At 38.0% G+C, this 18,700-nt stretch overlaps 1 protein-coding gene across 1 annotated transcript in view; it reads right to left on the reverse strand.

Moving 5' to 3' along the window:
* GALNTL6 (polypeptide N-acetylgalactosaminyltransferase like 6) overlaps positions 1 to 18,700 on the reverse strand; it is a 1,162,176-nt gene that overhangs the window by 659,013 nt on the left and 484,463 nt on the right. The window contains exon 3 of the mRNA XM_007457365.1: positions 14,904 to 15,042. Within this exon, the coding sequence (XP_007457427.1) occupies positions 14,904 to 15,042 (139 nt within the window). The remainder of the gene's footprint in view (positions 1 to 14,903; positions 15,043 to 18,700) is intronic.

Raw genomic sequence — 18,700 nt, forward strand, 5'->3', positions numbered from 1 at the left:
TTTTATTGATTTTTAATTTAATTCAAATTTGGTCAGACAACATATTCAGTATTATTCAATCTGTTGAAATTTATTGAGAGTTGTTTATTCATAAACGTAGGTCTATTTGGGTAAACATTCCATGTGCCACTGAAAAACAAGGTTGATTACAAAATTATTGACTGTAGGATTCAATAAATGTAAGTAAATTAAGCCAACTTACTGATTTATATATATATACACACACACACACGCACATACATATATACTTCACGTGAAACATATAACACTTGGGACATTTTTCATGTAATGCTAGATGTACTAAAATGTTATTGCATAGTGATAATAATAAACAGGGAGGGAATTATATTTGGGGCTTTCTTTAGGGCCCAACATTCGAAATATTTATGATTTTGTTCTATTTTGTAATAATCATGAAAATTCCCTGAAATGGTGATAAAGACAGTGCCAACCCACTTCCAGTCAGTTTAACTGGGATACGTGTGGGAGGGAAAACAATTCAAAATACTACAGTGTTTGACCTCATGGCTATTGCAGACTAGGTTTTTTTGTTTTTTTCTTTGTACCTTTTGACCACCTTTTGATACGTTTACAAATGCCAGTTTACAGCACCTTGGACAGACCCTAAATTAAGTGATTTATTATTACCTGTCTACCAAAAATCCTTGTAAAATGGTTTTCCTGATAGATGACAATGCAGACAATTGTGTGAAGTTCTGTCTTAAACAGATTTCCTAACAAGATTATCAGAATAGCTAAGTGTATTATTGTTAGTGAACCACAATTTTTTAAATCTCATCAAAGAAATCATTCATGTTCAGGAAGGGAAGAAAACTTCTTTCTTTTAACTTTATGCCACTGTATGCCTTCTTGCAAAGCCATTTTGGTTCAGCTAAAGTTCTCTCAGTCTCATTCTCAATTGTAACAGACTAAAACGTCAACTTGGCACCTGGCTACTGACAAGCAGACTATACAGCATATCTGTATGTCATTCCCAAGCATCATTTTACATAGTAATTGTTTTAATGTCAGCTTATTCAATTTTCAATGGCTAGTTTTAGTCACACTGTTTTTCTGTTCTAATCTTGCCATGCCAGCTGGGTTTGATAAAGCAATGATAACTGGTTAACTTATTTGCCTTTGACAGGCCTGAAAAATTAGTTTGGGCTGCTGATTATATACATGGAAGGTATGAGTGACTTGGGCAAGAAAAATGTTGGCAGCATTGTAGTGTGTGGAGTCAAATTAGGGCTCTGAAGATCTGGTGGAAGCTGAGGAAATCAATATCTATTAGAAGTTGGGGCTGATTGCTGGAGGGAAACACCAGTTATAGGGGTCATTTTACAGATATGGAAGTAGTGATGTTTTTATCATATGGGATTAAATTTAAGCCAGAATAATGAACTAAATATTTTTAAATATTAAGAACTAACGTCTCCACTTTTGTAGAGAAGAAAAAGAGTGCTTTCCACAGCAGCAGTTCCAGATTTTTAATGGAATTTTTATCAGAAAATAAGTGTTTCTGTTACTGAAACAGCTGAATCTCACAAAAAAAAATAGGTACTTATCCCTACACACCAGTTAGAGAACCCTAGAGATTCATACTTATTACATGGCTTCAGATGAGAAGGTCTACCGGAGTAATTAATTGCTTGATTTGGTAAAAACCAAGTAAATAACATTATTTGACTAGGAGAAAACTGAAAGTGATTTATCTTTTTTTCAAACAGCTTTAGGGAGATATTCACATACCATCTAATTTATTTGTTGTACCAGTTAAAGTGTACAATTCATTGACTTTAGTTTATCCACAGATATATGCAACCATTAGCACAACAGATTTTAGAATATATCCATCAACTTAAAAAGAAATCTCATAGCCTTAGTTATAACTCCCCTGTTCTTTATCCACTCACAGCCCTAGAGACCACTGTTTACTTTCTGTTTCTCAGAGTTTCCTCTTCTGGACATTCATACAAATAAAATCATATATTACGTGGAATTTTGGACCTGTTTTTTTCATTTAGCATAATGTTTTCAATGTTAATCCAAGATGCAGCATTTATAAGTATTTTATTCCTTTTCATGACTGAATAATCTTCCATTTTGTGAATATACCACATTTTGTTTATCCAGTGATTTACTGGTGGATATCTGGGTTGTTTCCACCTTTTGACTATTATGAGTAATGCTGCTATAAACATTCATGTGTACATTTTGCATGGACATGTTTTCATTTCTCTTGGGTGTATTCCTAAAAGTAGAACTGCTGGGTCATATGGTAACTCTGTGCTTAATTACTTGAGGAACTACTGGAGTATTTTCCAAAGCACTGACACCATTTTACATACCCACTAGCAGTGTACAAGCGTTCTAATTTCTCCACATCATCACCAACATTTATTATCTGACTTCTCGGTTCCAGTCATTGTAGTGGGAGTTAAGCAGTATCTCAGTTTGGTTTTGATTTGTACTTCCCAGATAACTAATGGTGTGGAGCATTCTTCATGAAGCTATTGGCAATTTTCATATCCTCCTTGAAGAAATGACTATTCAGATCATATGCCCATACTTCAATAGGGTTGTCTTTTTGTTATTGAATTGTAAGAGTTCTTTATATATTCTAGATACAAGTCCCTTATCAGATACATGATTTGCAAATATTTTCTCCAGTTCTCTGGGTTTCGTTTTGCCTTCCTGATTCTGTCCTTTGAAGCATAAAAGTTTTTAATTTTGATGAAGTCCAATTTATCTATTTTTTTCTTTTGTTCCTTGTGCTTTTGGTACCGTATCTAAGAATCCTTTCTCAAATCATAGGTCATGAAGATTTACTTCTGTGTTTTCTTCTGAATCTTACAGTTTTAGCTCTTATAGTGAGGTCACTGATACATTTTGCGCTCATCTTTTGTGGTCTGAGGTAAGGGTCCTACATCATTCTTTTGCAAGTGGCTACCTGGTTGTCCCAGAAGCATTTGTTTAGATGATCATTCTTTTCACATTGAATGGTTCTGGCACCCTTGTCCAAAAGTCAATAGATCGTGGATGTACAGAACTATTTCTAGACTCTGTTATATTCTCTTCATCCATATATCTATCCATATACCACACGATATTGATTACTGCTGACTTGTAATAAATTTGAAATCAGGAAGTGTGTGTTATCCTATTCTGTTGTTGTTCTTCAGGACTGTTTTGGATATTCTGGGTCTCTTGCAATTTCATATGAATTTCAGAATCAGCTCATTGACTTTTTTTTTGTTTTAAATATCTTTATTGGAGTATAATTGCTTTGCAATAGTGTGTTAGTTTCTGCTGTATAACAAAGTGAATCAGCTATACGTATACATATATCCGCATGTCCCCTCCATCTTGCGTCTCCCTCCCACCCTCCCTATCCCACCCCTCTAGGTGGTCACAAAGCACAGAGCTGATCTTCCTGTGCTATGCGGCTGCTTCCCACTAGCTAGCTATTTTACATTTGGTAGTGTATATATGTCCATGCCACTCTCTCACTTCGTCCCAGCTTAACCTTCCCCCTCCCCGTGTCCTCAAGTCTCTGACTTACTTCACTCTGTATGACAGACTCTAGGTCCATCCACCTCACTACAAATATCTCAGTTTCATTTCTTTTTATGGATGAGTAATATTCCATTGTATACCTGTGCCACATCTTCTTTATCCATTCATCTGTTGATGGACACTTAGGTTGCTTCCATGTCCTGGCTATTGTAAATGGTGCTGCAATGAACATTGTGGTACATGACTCTTTTTGAATTATGGCTTTCTCAGGGTATATGCCCAGTAGTGGGATTACTGGGTCATATGGTAGTTCTATTTCTAGTTTTTTAAGGAACCTCCATACTGTTCTCCATAGTGGCTGTATCACTACATTCCCACAAACAGTGCAAGAGGGTTCCCTTTTCCCCACACCCTCTCCAGCATTTATGGTTTGTAGAATTTTTGATGATGGCCATTCTGACAGGTGTGTGGTGATACCTCACTGTAGTTCTGATTTGCATTTCTCTAATGATGAGTAATGTTGAGCATCCTTTCATGTGTTTGTTGGCAATATGTATATTGTCTTTGGACATTTGTCCAAAGCTTGTCAACTTCTAAAGTGAAGTCAGCTGGGGTTCTGACAGGGATTTCTTCAAATCTGTGGCTCAGCTTGGAGTGTTCTGCCGAGTTAATATTAACTCCTCTGATTCACAGACATGGGATGTTTCTTCATTTCTGCAATTTCTTTCAACAGCATTTTGTAGTTTTCAAAGTGTAAGTTTTACATCTCTTTTGTTCAATTTATTCCTAAGTATTTTATTCAATTTGATTTTATGGTGAATTGAGCTCTTTAGAGGTATTTTCAGATTATTCACTGCAAGTGTATAAAACTGGAATGATTCATGGAATCATATACTGGAATCATATACTGATGTCATACTCTAATACTTTGCTGACATTAGTTCTACTAGCTTTCTCATCAGATTCCTTATGGTTTTCTATACATTGATAGAAGATTATGTCATCTGCCAATAGAGAAGTTTTAACTCTTCCTTTGCAATTTGGATCCTGTTCCTTCTTTTTCTTGCCTGATTGCCTGGACTATATTGTACAGTACAATGTTGTATAGAAGCAGTGAGACCAGACATCCCTTTCACCCCATGATCTTAGGGGCAACATATCCAGTCTTTCATCACTAAGTATGATGTCAGCTTTCCAAAAATGGCAGATTTTCCCATATTTTTAAACAAATAAGCTTAACTATTAATCCTTACCTCTTATCTCACTGAACTTCCATGAGTGGAAATATTTATAATGAAGAGGGAACAAATTTAGAATTCCTATTGCAATATTAATCTTACAGAACAAAATGCATCAATACGTCAAATTTCCATTTTCTTTAAGGAATTAAAATTGCGAATCTATTTGCGTTTCTCAAACTTATGCTTTCGATTTTATTTATTTGATCCTTATCACATAAGTTTCTCAAACGTGCGCTTTTGGTTTTATTTATTTGATCCTTATCATGGTTACAAAGGATATACTCTGAAATTTAACAGACATGATTCTGACTAGAGGTTATTTTTGTTTTGTTTGTTCTTCTGGACTTATTCAATACCTAACACTTACTTAATATTAATCACGTGATGAACATTATATCATGGGTTGCAGATCACAGAAAATCAAAGTCCTATTGTCAGGGAGCCACTGTTCCAGTAGAAGGCACCAGCCAAAATTTCCAATTCATAATACAGTAGAATAAATCTAAATATTGTGTATGTGCAATGTCCTATGAGAACAGCTACAATCATCTGGCAGGCTGCTATTAAAGTAAATAAGATCAATTTTGCAAAAGGGAGCATTTTAAAATAAATAAATTGTACTAATTTGAAACAGTGTAAAAATATAAATAACTTTGGAATCTACTTGCTAATCAGGAAATGAGAGTACTCCCTTCGATAGCTCAGCTGCTAGAGCAGAGGACTGTAGCATTTCCCAGTATAGTCATCCTTAGGTCCCTGGTTCAATTCCAGCTAGAAGGAGGAGTTGATGTTTTACTAACACAACATTGTAAATCAACTATACTAGAATAAAAATTTAAAAAAAAAAGCAATGAGAGTACTTCAAGCATCTGTGACTTTAGAATTTCACAATGAAATTTCTATATGAGTACCTTAGTTTGTAAGTAGATCACAAACAACTAAGCATGGAATATCTACACAGATTCTGTTGTATCTATATTTTTTCTTTTATAGATCTAAATATAATTATCAAACAGTAGACCAATACAGAAATAATCATCATAATAAATGGCTTTTGGCCTTTGACTTTCATCATTTTAATAATTCTGATGTTAACATAGGACTATGGTGTAAGACACCATCTTTTTTCAGTTATGAAAAAATTCCCATATCTAAACACTAGAACTCTATGATTATTAAAATGTTAAAAAATAATAATCTGATAAGATTGACTCCATGATCAATTCTGGTCTTCTAGTTTGATGTCAAACTTCCAAAAACTAGTTGCTTTTCTGTGAGCTCAATAATTTTTACTTTTCCAGTGGAACTTTAAAATTTGGATGGCTTTGCAGTCACACTGATTGGGGATGCTGACTTTGCCACCAAGGTCACACACAAGAGAAATAACTGTCTGAGTTTAAAGCACACTGCTATTTCCCAGTGATGCCATGAAAGTGTACAGTGATGACTGCCTAGTGAACACCTAGCAGTTTAACACATCTCTAATTACGATTTTTCTCTATCACTGATGTTGTAATGCAGTCTCATAGTTAGCTACTATTCTTTTGAATAGATGTGTTCAATTTGGAGCTTTATATACTTAGGGTAATAAAATTACATAAAATTAAAAAAACATGTAATAATACAAATATATATATATATATATATTCAGGACTGAAATAGATGTCCCATGAATGACAATAATGATCAATCATTAATTCATACTTGATTTTCCAGTTTCTTTGTGTAATTTAAAAAGCAATTCCAAAACACACACACACACACACACACACACACACACACACAAAGCAATTACAGTTTTTGGATCTTAACGAACTATTACACTGTAACTCATTATAATTTCAACCTTTATATTTTTATCCTGATTTGAAGTAGGAAAACACAGTAATAAGCGACTACGTTTCGGAGTGTGAGAGCCCTGGTTTGGAGTCAAATTTACATCAATTACCAGCAATGGTGACATTGGAAAAGTTATATAACATACTTAGGGTATTTTTAGAAGGTTTTGTGTGTGTGCACAACTTCCCACCACTACTCTTTCACACCCCCATGCCCTTGTGTTCCTCCTCATTCTACCTTTCAATGAATCTGCTTTATGATCTGTCATTCACTCCAAAGATGAGATGTCTGACAACTCTTGAACTGCTGTCCATCCTTGGAGGATTCTCCTTTCAACAGGGATACATCTTTAGTTATAGTGGTAAAAACTCCTCCATGTCTTTCAGGCTTTAGCCAATGGAAGAGATACTTGTGTACATTTCTGTTGTTATTCTATCATGGCTTTTCTTTAATGGCCCTTAGAAACAGACTAATGTACTAATGGCTACACGAGGTCGCATAAGCCGGGTTTCAAAAAGTCTTCAAATAATTATTCAGTTCTTCAAAACAATTGCAGTTTTGAAAGGTTACTTCCTATCTGTTGTTCCTGGTCATTCCTCCCTCAATCTGCTGCTTAGGAGTTAACTGTTTTGTCTTTTTTCGGTTATACTGAGACATACACTACGCTAGAGCAGCATCTGATTCAAAGGATACACTCCCAGCCTCTTCCAGGGCAGTATTCCCACCTGACTGGAGTGCACAAGTCCTTTAGCTTAATTGGCTTCAGAATTGACTCGTGAACTTGTTGAAGAAAGACACTTCATCAAATTCACAAGTAAATCATAATGAAAACATGAAAGGAAGGCAGTGCCTCCCCAGCTTTTGAGTAGCCTTTGAACTTGAGAAATTTTAAGAAAATCCTTGCACATTTTTGGATGGCTAAGCTCAAACATTTCTGTGGATGAGTTCTAACATTCAATAGCTCAGAGTCAGAGCAGTTAAATCACACTTTCTATTTCACACACAATTAAAATAAATACCAACCTATCACATTCACTACATTATACTAAAATACATTGGACACACATAATTATTTTTCCTAATAAACTCAAATCTGACTCCCCAAATTTAATCGTTTTTACAATTTATGGTTTTTGAATTGTAGTTCACTTGATCTCTTTATATTTTATCTCCTCATGATATGAATGCAAAAGAAGGAAGGAAATCAGGAAAATCATCAGAAGAAAAAGAAGTAACTGAATAGACCGGGGTGCAGCTGATTTGGTAAAACTGACACCAATCTTATTTATCTTAATACTCTGTGAGAGACATAAAGAAAGTTAGCACCCTGACTTAGTAAAGTGGGTAAGTAGAAATTCAAAATGACAACTGCCTGGTTCAGCGTCACGGTCCAAGTCAGGAAAGTTAACTTTTAAATAAGTATTATTCAACATAATTTCCAGAAGGCATGATTAGACTTACAGTCTAATTGAAAAAGAAAAATTACTCCAAATCTGTGTATATCGAGAATTTGCCTTTCTCCTTGTATACAAAGTAGATACTGGGCCCTATTCATCTAGGGAGGAGGTCCTTTCCCTCCACAGATGGTCCCGTGGGGAGGGGCAGCTGTTACGCTAACACCCCACCCTCTTTCCATCCATCCTCCCCGAAATCCCTTCCAGGAGAAGGAAAGACACGTGACTGCTGAGTTTGAGTTACGGGGTTTATCATGCTTGGCTCAGCCTCTGCTTCAGTTTTGTGCATGGGAACCCACTTGCGTGCAGAGACCATACATCTCCCTCTGCCCTCCGTGCCCGAAGTTCTACATTTGTCCTTTGGCGGCAATGTCTGTGACTGGAAGGCTGAATGAGCCTCCTTCTATTAGAGATCACGCTTGGCCCAGGTCTAAACCATGCCCACCAATAGACTCTGATCAACGATAAAGGTAAGAGCTTCCCTGGTGGCGCAGTAGTTAGGAATCCGCCAGCCAATGCAGGGGACACGGGTTCGAGCGCTGGTCCAGGAAGATCCCACATGCCGCGGAGCAACAAAGCTCGTGCGCCACAACTACTGAACCCACACATCACAACTACTGAGCCTGTGCTCTAGAGCCCACGAGCCACAACTACTGAGCCCATGTACCACAACTACTGAAGCCTGCACTCCTAGAGCCTGTGCTCCGCAACAAGAGAAGCCACCGCAATGAGAAGCCCGCGCACCGCAACGAAGAGTAGCCCCTGCTCGCCACAATTAGAGAAAGCCCTCACGCAGCAACAAAGACCCAATGCGGCCAAAATTAAATAAATAAATTAGTAATAATAATAATAAAGGTAATACTTTACTTTCAAACCATTTCTGAGACAATCTGTCCATTGGTTTTGAAACTGTGCAGAGAGCTGGGTTGTGATAGATTAATCTGATATATCTGCAACACTGCTGAAAGCAATCACATAATTCTATCATGACAAGAGGTTGTCAAAATTCTCCTAAACGTTTTCAAAAGATGAGATCTCTCAGTATTTTCTATTAAAATTCAGTATCTTGTTTGTTGTCAAGGCATGAAGCTAAAACTTCCTTATCTTGGGAATATAAGTTAAACGAAAAGGAAAATTTAAATGAAAAGGAACAGCCACAATTCAGAGTAGAACTACTTTAACTCAAAAATATCCCAGCTACTCAGCCACCTTATAACTGCATCGTAATTAATGTGGATGCATATGAACAGGTATCTGGATTCTTTTATAAGAGCAAAAAATGAACCTTACATCAATGATGCATTTACCTGAATTCTCTGCAAAGTTGATCTCAACTCTCTGCAAAGCTGATCTCAACTCTCCTATTATTCATGACTCTTATGTGTCCTAATCTCACATACTTCCTGTTTTGATAAATGTAATTTCTTCCTACACACATTAATTCTAGCATGGTTTGGGAGTACTTGTGGTAACTGCTGACGCATGTATTCATAATCCAGGGAGTAATACTTGCTCAACTATTCTTTAGTTTTACCTTGTTAACAATATACACATGCATAAGTTTATCAGAATTTCTTTATCAGAATTTCTTTTCTATGCAGGTCGTCCTTCCATGGTTTTCTTCCCCCTTATTTTATATGTATTTTGTACTCTAAATACATGTTTTAGAGTCAAAATAAGATGTTCTACAGCATACAAAGGTGGGACATCCCAATGGGCGACTGAATAGAAAGAAAATGCACAATCAAAACACAGGTGAGGAAAAACTAACCAGGCCAGCCAGATATCCAGTGACTGGACATTTGTCATGCAGAAGCTCTCATAGTAAAATTCTTACTGACATTGCATTAGATAAAATGGAAAAAATAAGATGTTCTAAGGACAGGTTGAACTCAGGTGCTCTGAGATTGAGCCCAGGTACTATAGATATAGACATAATTAGCGAGTAACTGAAGAAAACAGCGAGTACTTAAACTATCATCATATAGACACTTCTCCAAAAAAGTACAAAAGTCAACCAAAAGTGTCAGGCTATGACTATGGAAGAAGAGGTAGAAAATTTGACAAGACCAAAGCATAGATGGCATGAAAAACTAAAATGTAATTTATAAGGGGATGCTAAGAATAACTGGACAAAAAACACAAGAAATTCAAAATGTAAGTTAAAAGAGACAGAAATTTATTATTAGGATATAAGTACAAATGTTCTTGCTCTGTATAGATTTAAATTACTGCACACATGCCAACTGACTTTCCTTTATCTATGCTTCCTACTTAATGGGAATCTATTACTGATTCAATGAAATAACAAAGCCAAAAGAAAGCTGTTCATTTTTATGCCAGTGAAGAAGTAAGCAGTGGGACAAATGAAAGTGCTCCCTGGATTGGGATTTCTGAAGTAATTCATGTTCTAAATATTCCTCACAGTGGACTAGACTGTGCACTAAGCATGTCAAAGCACCTAGAACCATGAACATTTTTGAGGATACGAAGAGGTAAAGAGCATGGGCATATACACAGAGAGTCATCTATCATGTAGAACAGTGTAGCAAGAACCACGATGATGTGTTTTGGAATAACGATCAAGTTCAGGAAAATTGCAAGATGGTATTCCCGGATATTTTCCACTGCAAAATCCTAAAGCAAAGAAAAATGACGTCCTCTCTCCTGGCACTCTGAGCTGGTAGTTCGAATTGGCTGACTGCAAATGCAACGTTCCTTAGAACTGTTACGTTTGATTATAAAAGTCACACACATTTTGCATTCTCTTCCATAGATTCTGTCAATATAAACGAGCCACGGTCAATTACCTGCAGCCTCCTTAAATTGATAACACTGGAATCTGTGTCCGCCTGCTTCTACAATTTGAAGGATAGAGTTACATACTCCTGTAATTATCTATGCCTGCATTCTGGGAAGCATAACCGAGGTCAAAAGCATAGGACTTTAAACGGCGGGATCCCTGTAAGACTTTCTTTGGCTTCCGGTTTCCTGCAGGTGGCACGCTGACAAAATCAGAGGCATCATCTCATTTCGCTTCCTGCGTTACTGAGAGTCAGAAACTGGACAAACGAAGTAAATGACCATTCCTGGGATCTCACACTTAACATGCTGCTGGCATGCTTCTCCAATCTTCTGTTAAGACTGCTTGTTCGTTGGAGTTCTCTTCTTGGTATCATTTTACTAGTGTCTGTCCTATTACATACCCAGCCTTGGGAAGTAAGCATATGGTCACACACCATGTTTTAGCCATATTTTTCTTCCCTAACGTTTAGAAAAATACCCTCCAATACTATAAATTTAGTAGCTCTGATAAAATTTTCAAAATGTTTTTCTTTCCATTTTTCCATCTTCTTCTCCATTATTGCCTAAGAATATCTTTTCTCAACAAGTGGTAGTGGCATTATAAAATACTCTCTGTGGAGAACGGTAACATCAGCTTTCTTTTGACTTCCATGATTTTCTGAACTCTTTTCATCTGAAATATTTCCACTTGAATACACATGAAAAGATTAGCAGTGTCGGGGTGGAGTGAATGGAAATTATGCGCTGAGCGTATTTATTATGGCAACAATGCAAGTTAATGCATCTTTGATGGTGTGTAATTAGGTATTAAAATTTCTCATAACTAGAAACGTTCTCGGTCAGTGGGAATTACCGTAGGTAATTTCAGGTGACATGGGAATAATTTTCCTAGATAGAAGACCTAGACCAATATATAAAGCATTCAGCTTAGGGGAAAATGGATTTTTTCTTCACATTAATTCTTTGCTTAACACTATTGGGAAATGCAAATTCACATAAAACCTAAGGAGCGAACCAGTAATTTTTTTATATTTTAAAAATCCCTATCAAACTACCACTGGCATTTTTCACAGAACTAGAACAAAAAATTTCACAATTTGTATGGAAACACAAAAGCCCCCGAATAGCCAAAGCAATCTTAAGAACAAAAAATGGAGCTGGAGGAATCAGGCTCCCTGACTTCAGACTATACTACAAAGCTACAGTAATCAAGACAGTATGGTACTGGCACAAAAAACAGAAAGATACATCAATGGAACAGGATAGAAAGCCCAGAGATAAACCCACGCACATATGGTCACCTTATCTTTGATAAAGGAGGCAGGAATGTACAGTGGAGAAAGGACAGCCTCTTCAATAAGTGGTGCTGGGAAAACTGGACAGGTACATGTAAAAGTATGAGATTAGATCACTCCCTAACACCATACACAAAAATAAGCTCAAAATAGATTAAAGACCTAAATGTAAGGCCAGAAACTATCAAACTCTTAGAGGAAAACATAGGCAGGACACTCTATGACATAAATCACGGCAAGACCCTTTTTGACCCACCTCCTAGAAAAATGGAAATAAAAACAAAAATACACAAATGGGACCTAATGAAACTTCAAAGCTTTTGCACAGCAAAGGAAACCATAAACAAGACCAAAAGACAACCCTCAGAATGGGAGAAAATATTTGCAAATGAAGCAACTGACAAAGGATTAATCTCCAAAATTTACAAGCAGCTCATGCAGCTCAATAACAAAAAAATAAACAACCCAATCCAAAAATGGGCAGAAGACCTAAATAGACATTTCTCCAAAGAAGATATACAGACTGCCAACAAACACATGAAAGAATGCTCAACATCATTAATCATTAGAGAAATGCAAATCAAAACTACAATGAGATATCATCTCACACCAGTCAGAATGGCCATCATCAAAAAATCTAGAAACAATAAATGCTGGAGAGGGTGTGGACAAAAGGGAACACTCTTGCACTGCTGGTGGGAATGTGAATTGGTACAGCCACTATGGAGAACAGTATGGAGGTTCCTTAAAAAACTACAAATAGAATTACCATATGACCCATCAATTCCACTACTGGGCATATACCCAGAGAAAACCATAATTCAAAAAGACACATGCACCCCAATGTTCACTGCAGCACTATTTACAATAGCCGGGTCATGGAAGCAACCTAAATGCCCATCGACAGATGAATGGATAAAGAAGATGTGGTACATATATACAATGGAATATTACTCAGCCATAAAAAGAAATGAAATTGAGCTATTTGTAATCAGGTGGATAGACCTAGAGTCTGTCATACAGGGTGAAGTAAGTCAGAAAGAGAGAGACAAATACCGTATGCTAACACATATATGGAGAATTTAAGAAAAAAAATGTCATGAAGAACCTAGGGGTAAAACAGGAATAAAGACACAGACCTACTAGAGAATGGACTTGAGGATATGGGGAGGGGGAAGGGTAAGCTGTGACAAAGCGAAAGAGAGGCATGGACATATATACACTACCAAACGTAAGGTAGATAGCTAGTGGGAAGCAGCTGCATAGCACAGGGATATCAGCTCGGTGCTTTGTGACCACCTAGGGGGTGGGATAGGGAGGGTGGGAGGGAGGGAGACACAAGAGGGAAGAGTTACGGGAACATATGTATATATATAACTGATTCATTTTGTTGTAAAGCAGAGACTAACACACCATTGTAAAGCAATTATACTCCAATAAAGATGTTAAAAAAAAAAATTTATAAAGATACAATATGGCAACTAAAAAATAGTCCTCCTAACCACAATGTACTGATTTGTTTTTCCCTGATGGGTTAATTATTTTTGCACAAGGAGATTTACATAATGTACACTACTGGTTTAATTTAGATTTCTAGTCCTGGTTTCATTTATGCCCTTTATTTTCTCCAATTTTCTTTCTCTCACACCAATGATTCTAAAGGAAGATGAACTGCAAAAGTCAATATGCTCTATTAGCTGGATAGATTTAACAAATATGCATGACAATGCCACAACTTCAAATTCTGCCCACATTCTATGTTCTTGGCATACTTTTGGCACAGCATATGCTAATAAGAGAACCATAACAGACAAGAAAATAAAAGTACATTAAGCAAAAATGTTAGGATTAGACAGGGGTAGACAGAGAGAAGAAGGCTTTCAGCCAACTGTAGGTAATATTCTTCTTGTTTCCACTGAGACTACAATATTTAGCTACAATTCAGTAAAAACTGAGCCCACTGTCAACTGACAAGCCACAAGCAATTCCTAAGTGATGGGAAACTGAGCAACCAAACATTACCTTTAGATTATGGATGCACTCATGTTAGGCACTTTCTAAGAAAATGTAACAACAATGGCACTGATAAGGCCGAGGTGAGAATGCAGTCGGTCGAAGGCATGCACATGTAGACAGTTCTGACAGCACTAATTACCAGAGAAAAACATGAGCTTCATAATGTACACGATCAAACGCAAAGTTATAATAGATGTCATCTGAAAGCACTTCGGTTTAAATGGAGATCATACCACCAACCTAATAATGAAAATGAATATTAAGTTTCTGAGAGTCGACAGTGACTCTTCTGGAATTTTAAAGGTTATTTCAATTTAAATAAAAAGTATTTAAGATTATGTTGGTTAGCTATTTTATATATAGTAGTGTATATATCCCAAACTCCTAATTTATCCTCCCCCCACCTTTTCCCTTTGGTAACCATTAAGTTTCTCTAGGGAAAAGAATCTGAAAAAGAATACACACACACACACACACTATATACATATATACACATACATATAACTGAATCACTTTGTTGTACATCTGAAACTAACACAACATTGTAAATCAACTATACTTCAATAAAAAGAACAAAAACCAATATATATATATGATTATAGAGTATAAACAGCTTCTATACAATTAATAGGGCAAAGTTTTTCACTGTGTATCTCACCATGATATACATCAAACATATGAATCAAAAGAGACAAAAGAAAAACCGCTCTGCACAGAGGTGAGCTGACACTCACTTTGCGTGGCGGATATCTGGCAGGGACCTCTCTAGAGCAATGTTGTTGCTGACAAAAATATTGAAACCATTTTCCCTGTAAGCTGACTCATCGTGGTCCTCTTCAGTGAGGGGGTAAGGTTTCCCATGTTCACCTTTCCCTAGCAGGAGAAGAGAAAAAGGGATTACTGTCTGTGTAAAAACCATTTCATCTTCTAGAACAGATAATAAGACATGAATGCGTGTGTTTCTTTAGTTGCCTATTACCATGCTCCAAAAAAAGCTCTAGCAGCAAGATTTTATTATTTTATTTCATTTAGAGAGACACTCATGATAAAAAGCAAGCAACACAGAAGTAAAAAGTATAATCTTATCTCTCAGAGAAAACCACTGCTAAGAGTTTATGTGTATGTTTGCTAACATTTGTATAGATTCTAATATACATACTGCCTTATAATTTGATTTTCTCCAACATAACTGTATAAAAGCCATCACTTCACTGAGTTCTGCTAGTTGATATTATTTCACTGCATCCCAATTTACACTATGCTGCTGAAGACATATTTTTAAATTATTTCCAATTTTACATATTATAAACGATGTTAAAATAAACATATTTGCTTAATATTCCTAGTTAGGTATACTTGGAAGTGATGGCGGGGTGTAAATTTTATTTTACAAATAAAATTTCCAGACTACCTTTAGAGTGAGTAGATAGTTTTCACACATCCCCAGAAGTATTAGATACTATTTTGAAATTTACTGGTAAAAATATATATTAGTCACACATTTGCCTTCTCTGGACTAATAATAAAATTAATTTTACATACATTTATCATTTGTATTTCTTACACTGTAAAATGATTGTTCGGAGATTTTACAAAACAGTTACTTTTAAGAACAATTTACATATTATGTTTGCTAAAGTTTTCTTAATTACGTACATTGTAAATATTTTGTAGGATTCTTTTATTTAAATCTAATTTAAGGCTTCTGTTTTCTGGTTCTGCAGGTAAGGAGTTGGAAGTTTCCACTCTGTCATGACAACCAGTACAAAGCTGAACAGACTGAAAAAACCAACAGCTCTTCTTGGATCCAGAAGAGAGGAGAGGACACAGGGCAACAGAGACAGATGGCGGAGTACAGGAGCTAAGGCTTACCAGAGCAGGGGCTCATGAGTGCAAACACCAAGAACCAGTGCCAGGGTAGGGAAACCTGAACTATAATTGACAAATTGCTGGGGGCTCTGAGCAGACAAGTCGGAGAAGTAAAAACCTTCTGGAAGACCCAGTCATAGAGAGGCTCCAATTTTATTGAGATTTATCTCCGGGAGCTCAACCAAGTTCCCAGAGTAAGTACTGAAGAAAAATTCTCTTGAGCTTCTGGCAGGAGGAGGAGAGAAGGAACTATTGTGAAATACGTCAGAGCACCCTGGTGTTCTCAATAAGGCCTGCCCTCAGGGGAAACTAGTTAACCAGAGCCCCACCTGCTCTGGTGTATCCTGTAGAGCCGAGCTGACCCAAGAGAAGGGAAATTCCTGACTCCAGCCGACTCTAACCATTCTGCCCAAGTGCGGAGAAAAATCCTGAGAAACTGCTGGAAAATTCTCAGTTCAGAAGCCCAGGGTCACCAGAAGACTGAGATCTAATCACGCAACTGTGGGCACTGCCCTCCCACCACACCTTTACACCACATCATGAAAGGCTTATTTCCAGCAATTTCTTTCATCTGGTTCATCATGTAGAGCTATCAAGGAAAAAAATCACAAGGCATGCCAAAAGGCAAAATCACAACTTGAAGAGACGGGAGAGATGGAGAAAGCATCAGAATCAGACACAGCAGGGATGTAAGAATTATCAGACTGGGAATTTTAAATAACTGTGGTTAATATACGAAGGGTCCTAACATAAGAGTAGAGAACGTGCAAGAACAGATGGGCAGTGTCAGCAGAAAGATGGAAATCCTAAAAAAGAACCAAAAATAGATGAGAAAAAAACACCTTAAAAGACATGAAGAATACTTCTGATGGGTTTATGAGTAGAAGTGGATACAGATGAGGAAAGATGCTCAGAGCCAGAGGATTTAGCCACAGAATCTTCAAACTCCAAAAAGCAAATAGAACAAAAACTTAAGAAAGTAGAGTGGAATATCCAAGGGCATGGGATAACTACAAAAGATGTAACTTATACATAATGGGAACGACAGAAGGAGAAGAGAGGACGGAACAGACTATTTGAAAAAACACTGACAGAAAAATTTCCCCAAGTTAGTATCAGGCCCTAAACCACAGATCCAAGAAGCTCAGAGGACACAATGCAGAACAAATTACCAAAACACTACACAGAGGCGTATCATTTTCAAATGATAGAAAATCAAAGATAAAGAAAAAATCTCAAAAGAAAACAGAGGAGAAACTCCTTACCTATAGAGGAACAAAGATAAGAATTATATCCAACTTCTCTTCAGAAGCCATGTAAGCAAGAAGAGAGTGGAGTGAAATAGTTAAAGAATTGAGAGAAAAAACCTCCCCATGTAGAACTCCATACCCTGTGAAAGTAACCTGCAAAACTGAAGGAGAACTAAGGCCATCTCGGACAAACAAAAATTGACGGAATTTGTTCCCATTAGACCTGCCTTGTGAGAAATGTTTAAAAAAAAGTTCTTTAAAAAGAAATAAATGATATAGGTCAGAAACCTGGATCTACATAAAGGAAGAGCACTGAAGAAAGCATAAGGGAAGATAAAATAAAAACTAACACCTTGAGAGAGGACCTACAAGATGGTGGAAGAGTAAGAGCAAAGATCACCTTCCTCCCCACAGATACACCAGAAATACATCTACACGTGGAACAACTACAGAACAACTACTGAACGCTGGCAGAAGACCTGAGACCTCCCAAAAGGCAAGAAACTCCCCACGTACCTGGGTAGGGCAAAAGAAAAAGAAAAAACAGAGCAAAAGAATAGGGACGGGACCTGCACCAGTGGGAGGGAGCCGTGAAGGAGGAAAGGTTTCCACACACTAGGAAGCCCCTTCGCGGGCGGAGACTGCAGGCAGCAGAGAGGGGAAGCTTCGGAGCCACAGAAGAGAGCGCAGCAACAGGGGTGCGGAGGACAAAGCGGAGAGATTCCCGCACAGAGGATCGGTGCCGACCGGCACTCACCAGCCTGAGAGGCTTGCCTGCTCACTGGCCGGGGCGGCCGGGGCTGGGAGCTGAGGCTGGGGCTTCAGTCGGAGCACCGGGGGAGGACTGAGGTTGGCGGCATGAACACAGCCTGCAGGGGGTTACTGCGCCACAGCTGGCTGGGAGGGAGTCCAGGGAAAAGTATGGACCTGGCGAAGAGGCAAGAGACCACTGTTTCAGGGTGCGCGAGGAGAGGGGATCCAGAGCACCGCCTAAACGAGCTCCAGAGACAGGCGCGAGCCACGGCTATCAGCCCGGACCCCAGAGACAGGCGTGCAAGCAGGTCACTAACCACACCTCCCCTCCAGGGAGCCTGTGCAGCCCGCCACTGCCAGGGTCCCAGGATCCAGGGACAACTCCCCCGGGAGAACGCATGGCATGCCTCAGGTTGTTGCAACGTCACGCTGGCCTCTGCCGCCGCAGGCCCGCCCCGCACTCCGTACCACTCCCTCCCCCTGGCCTGAGTGAGCCAGAGCCCCCTAATGAGCTGCTCCTTTAACCCCGCCCTGCCTGACTGAAGAACAGACACCCTCAGGCGACCTACACGCAGAAGTGGGGCGAAACCCAAAGCTGAAACCCAGGAACCGTGTGAACAAAGAAGAGAAAGAAATCTCTCCCAGCAGCCTCAGGAGCA

Source organism: Lipotes vexillifer, unplaced genomic scaffold (genome assembly GCF_000442215.2).
Source record: "Lipotes vexillifer unplaced genomic scaffold, Lipotes_vexillifer_v1.1 scaffold668, whole genome shotgun sequence".
Classification (NCBI taxonomy): Eukaryota; Metazoa; Chordata; class Mammalia; order Artiodactyla; family Lipotidae; genus Lipotes; species Lipotes vexillifer.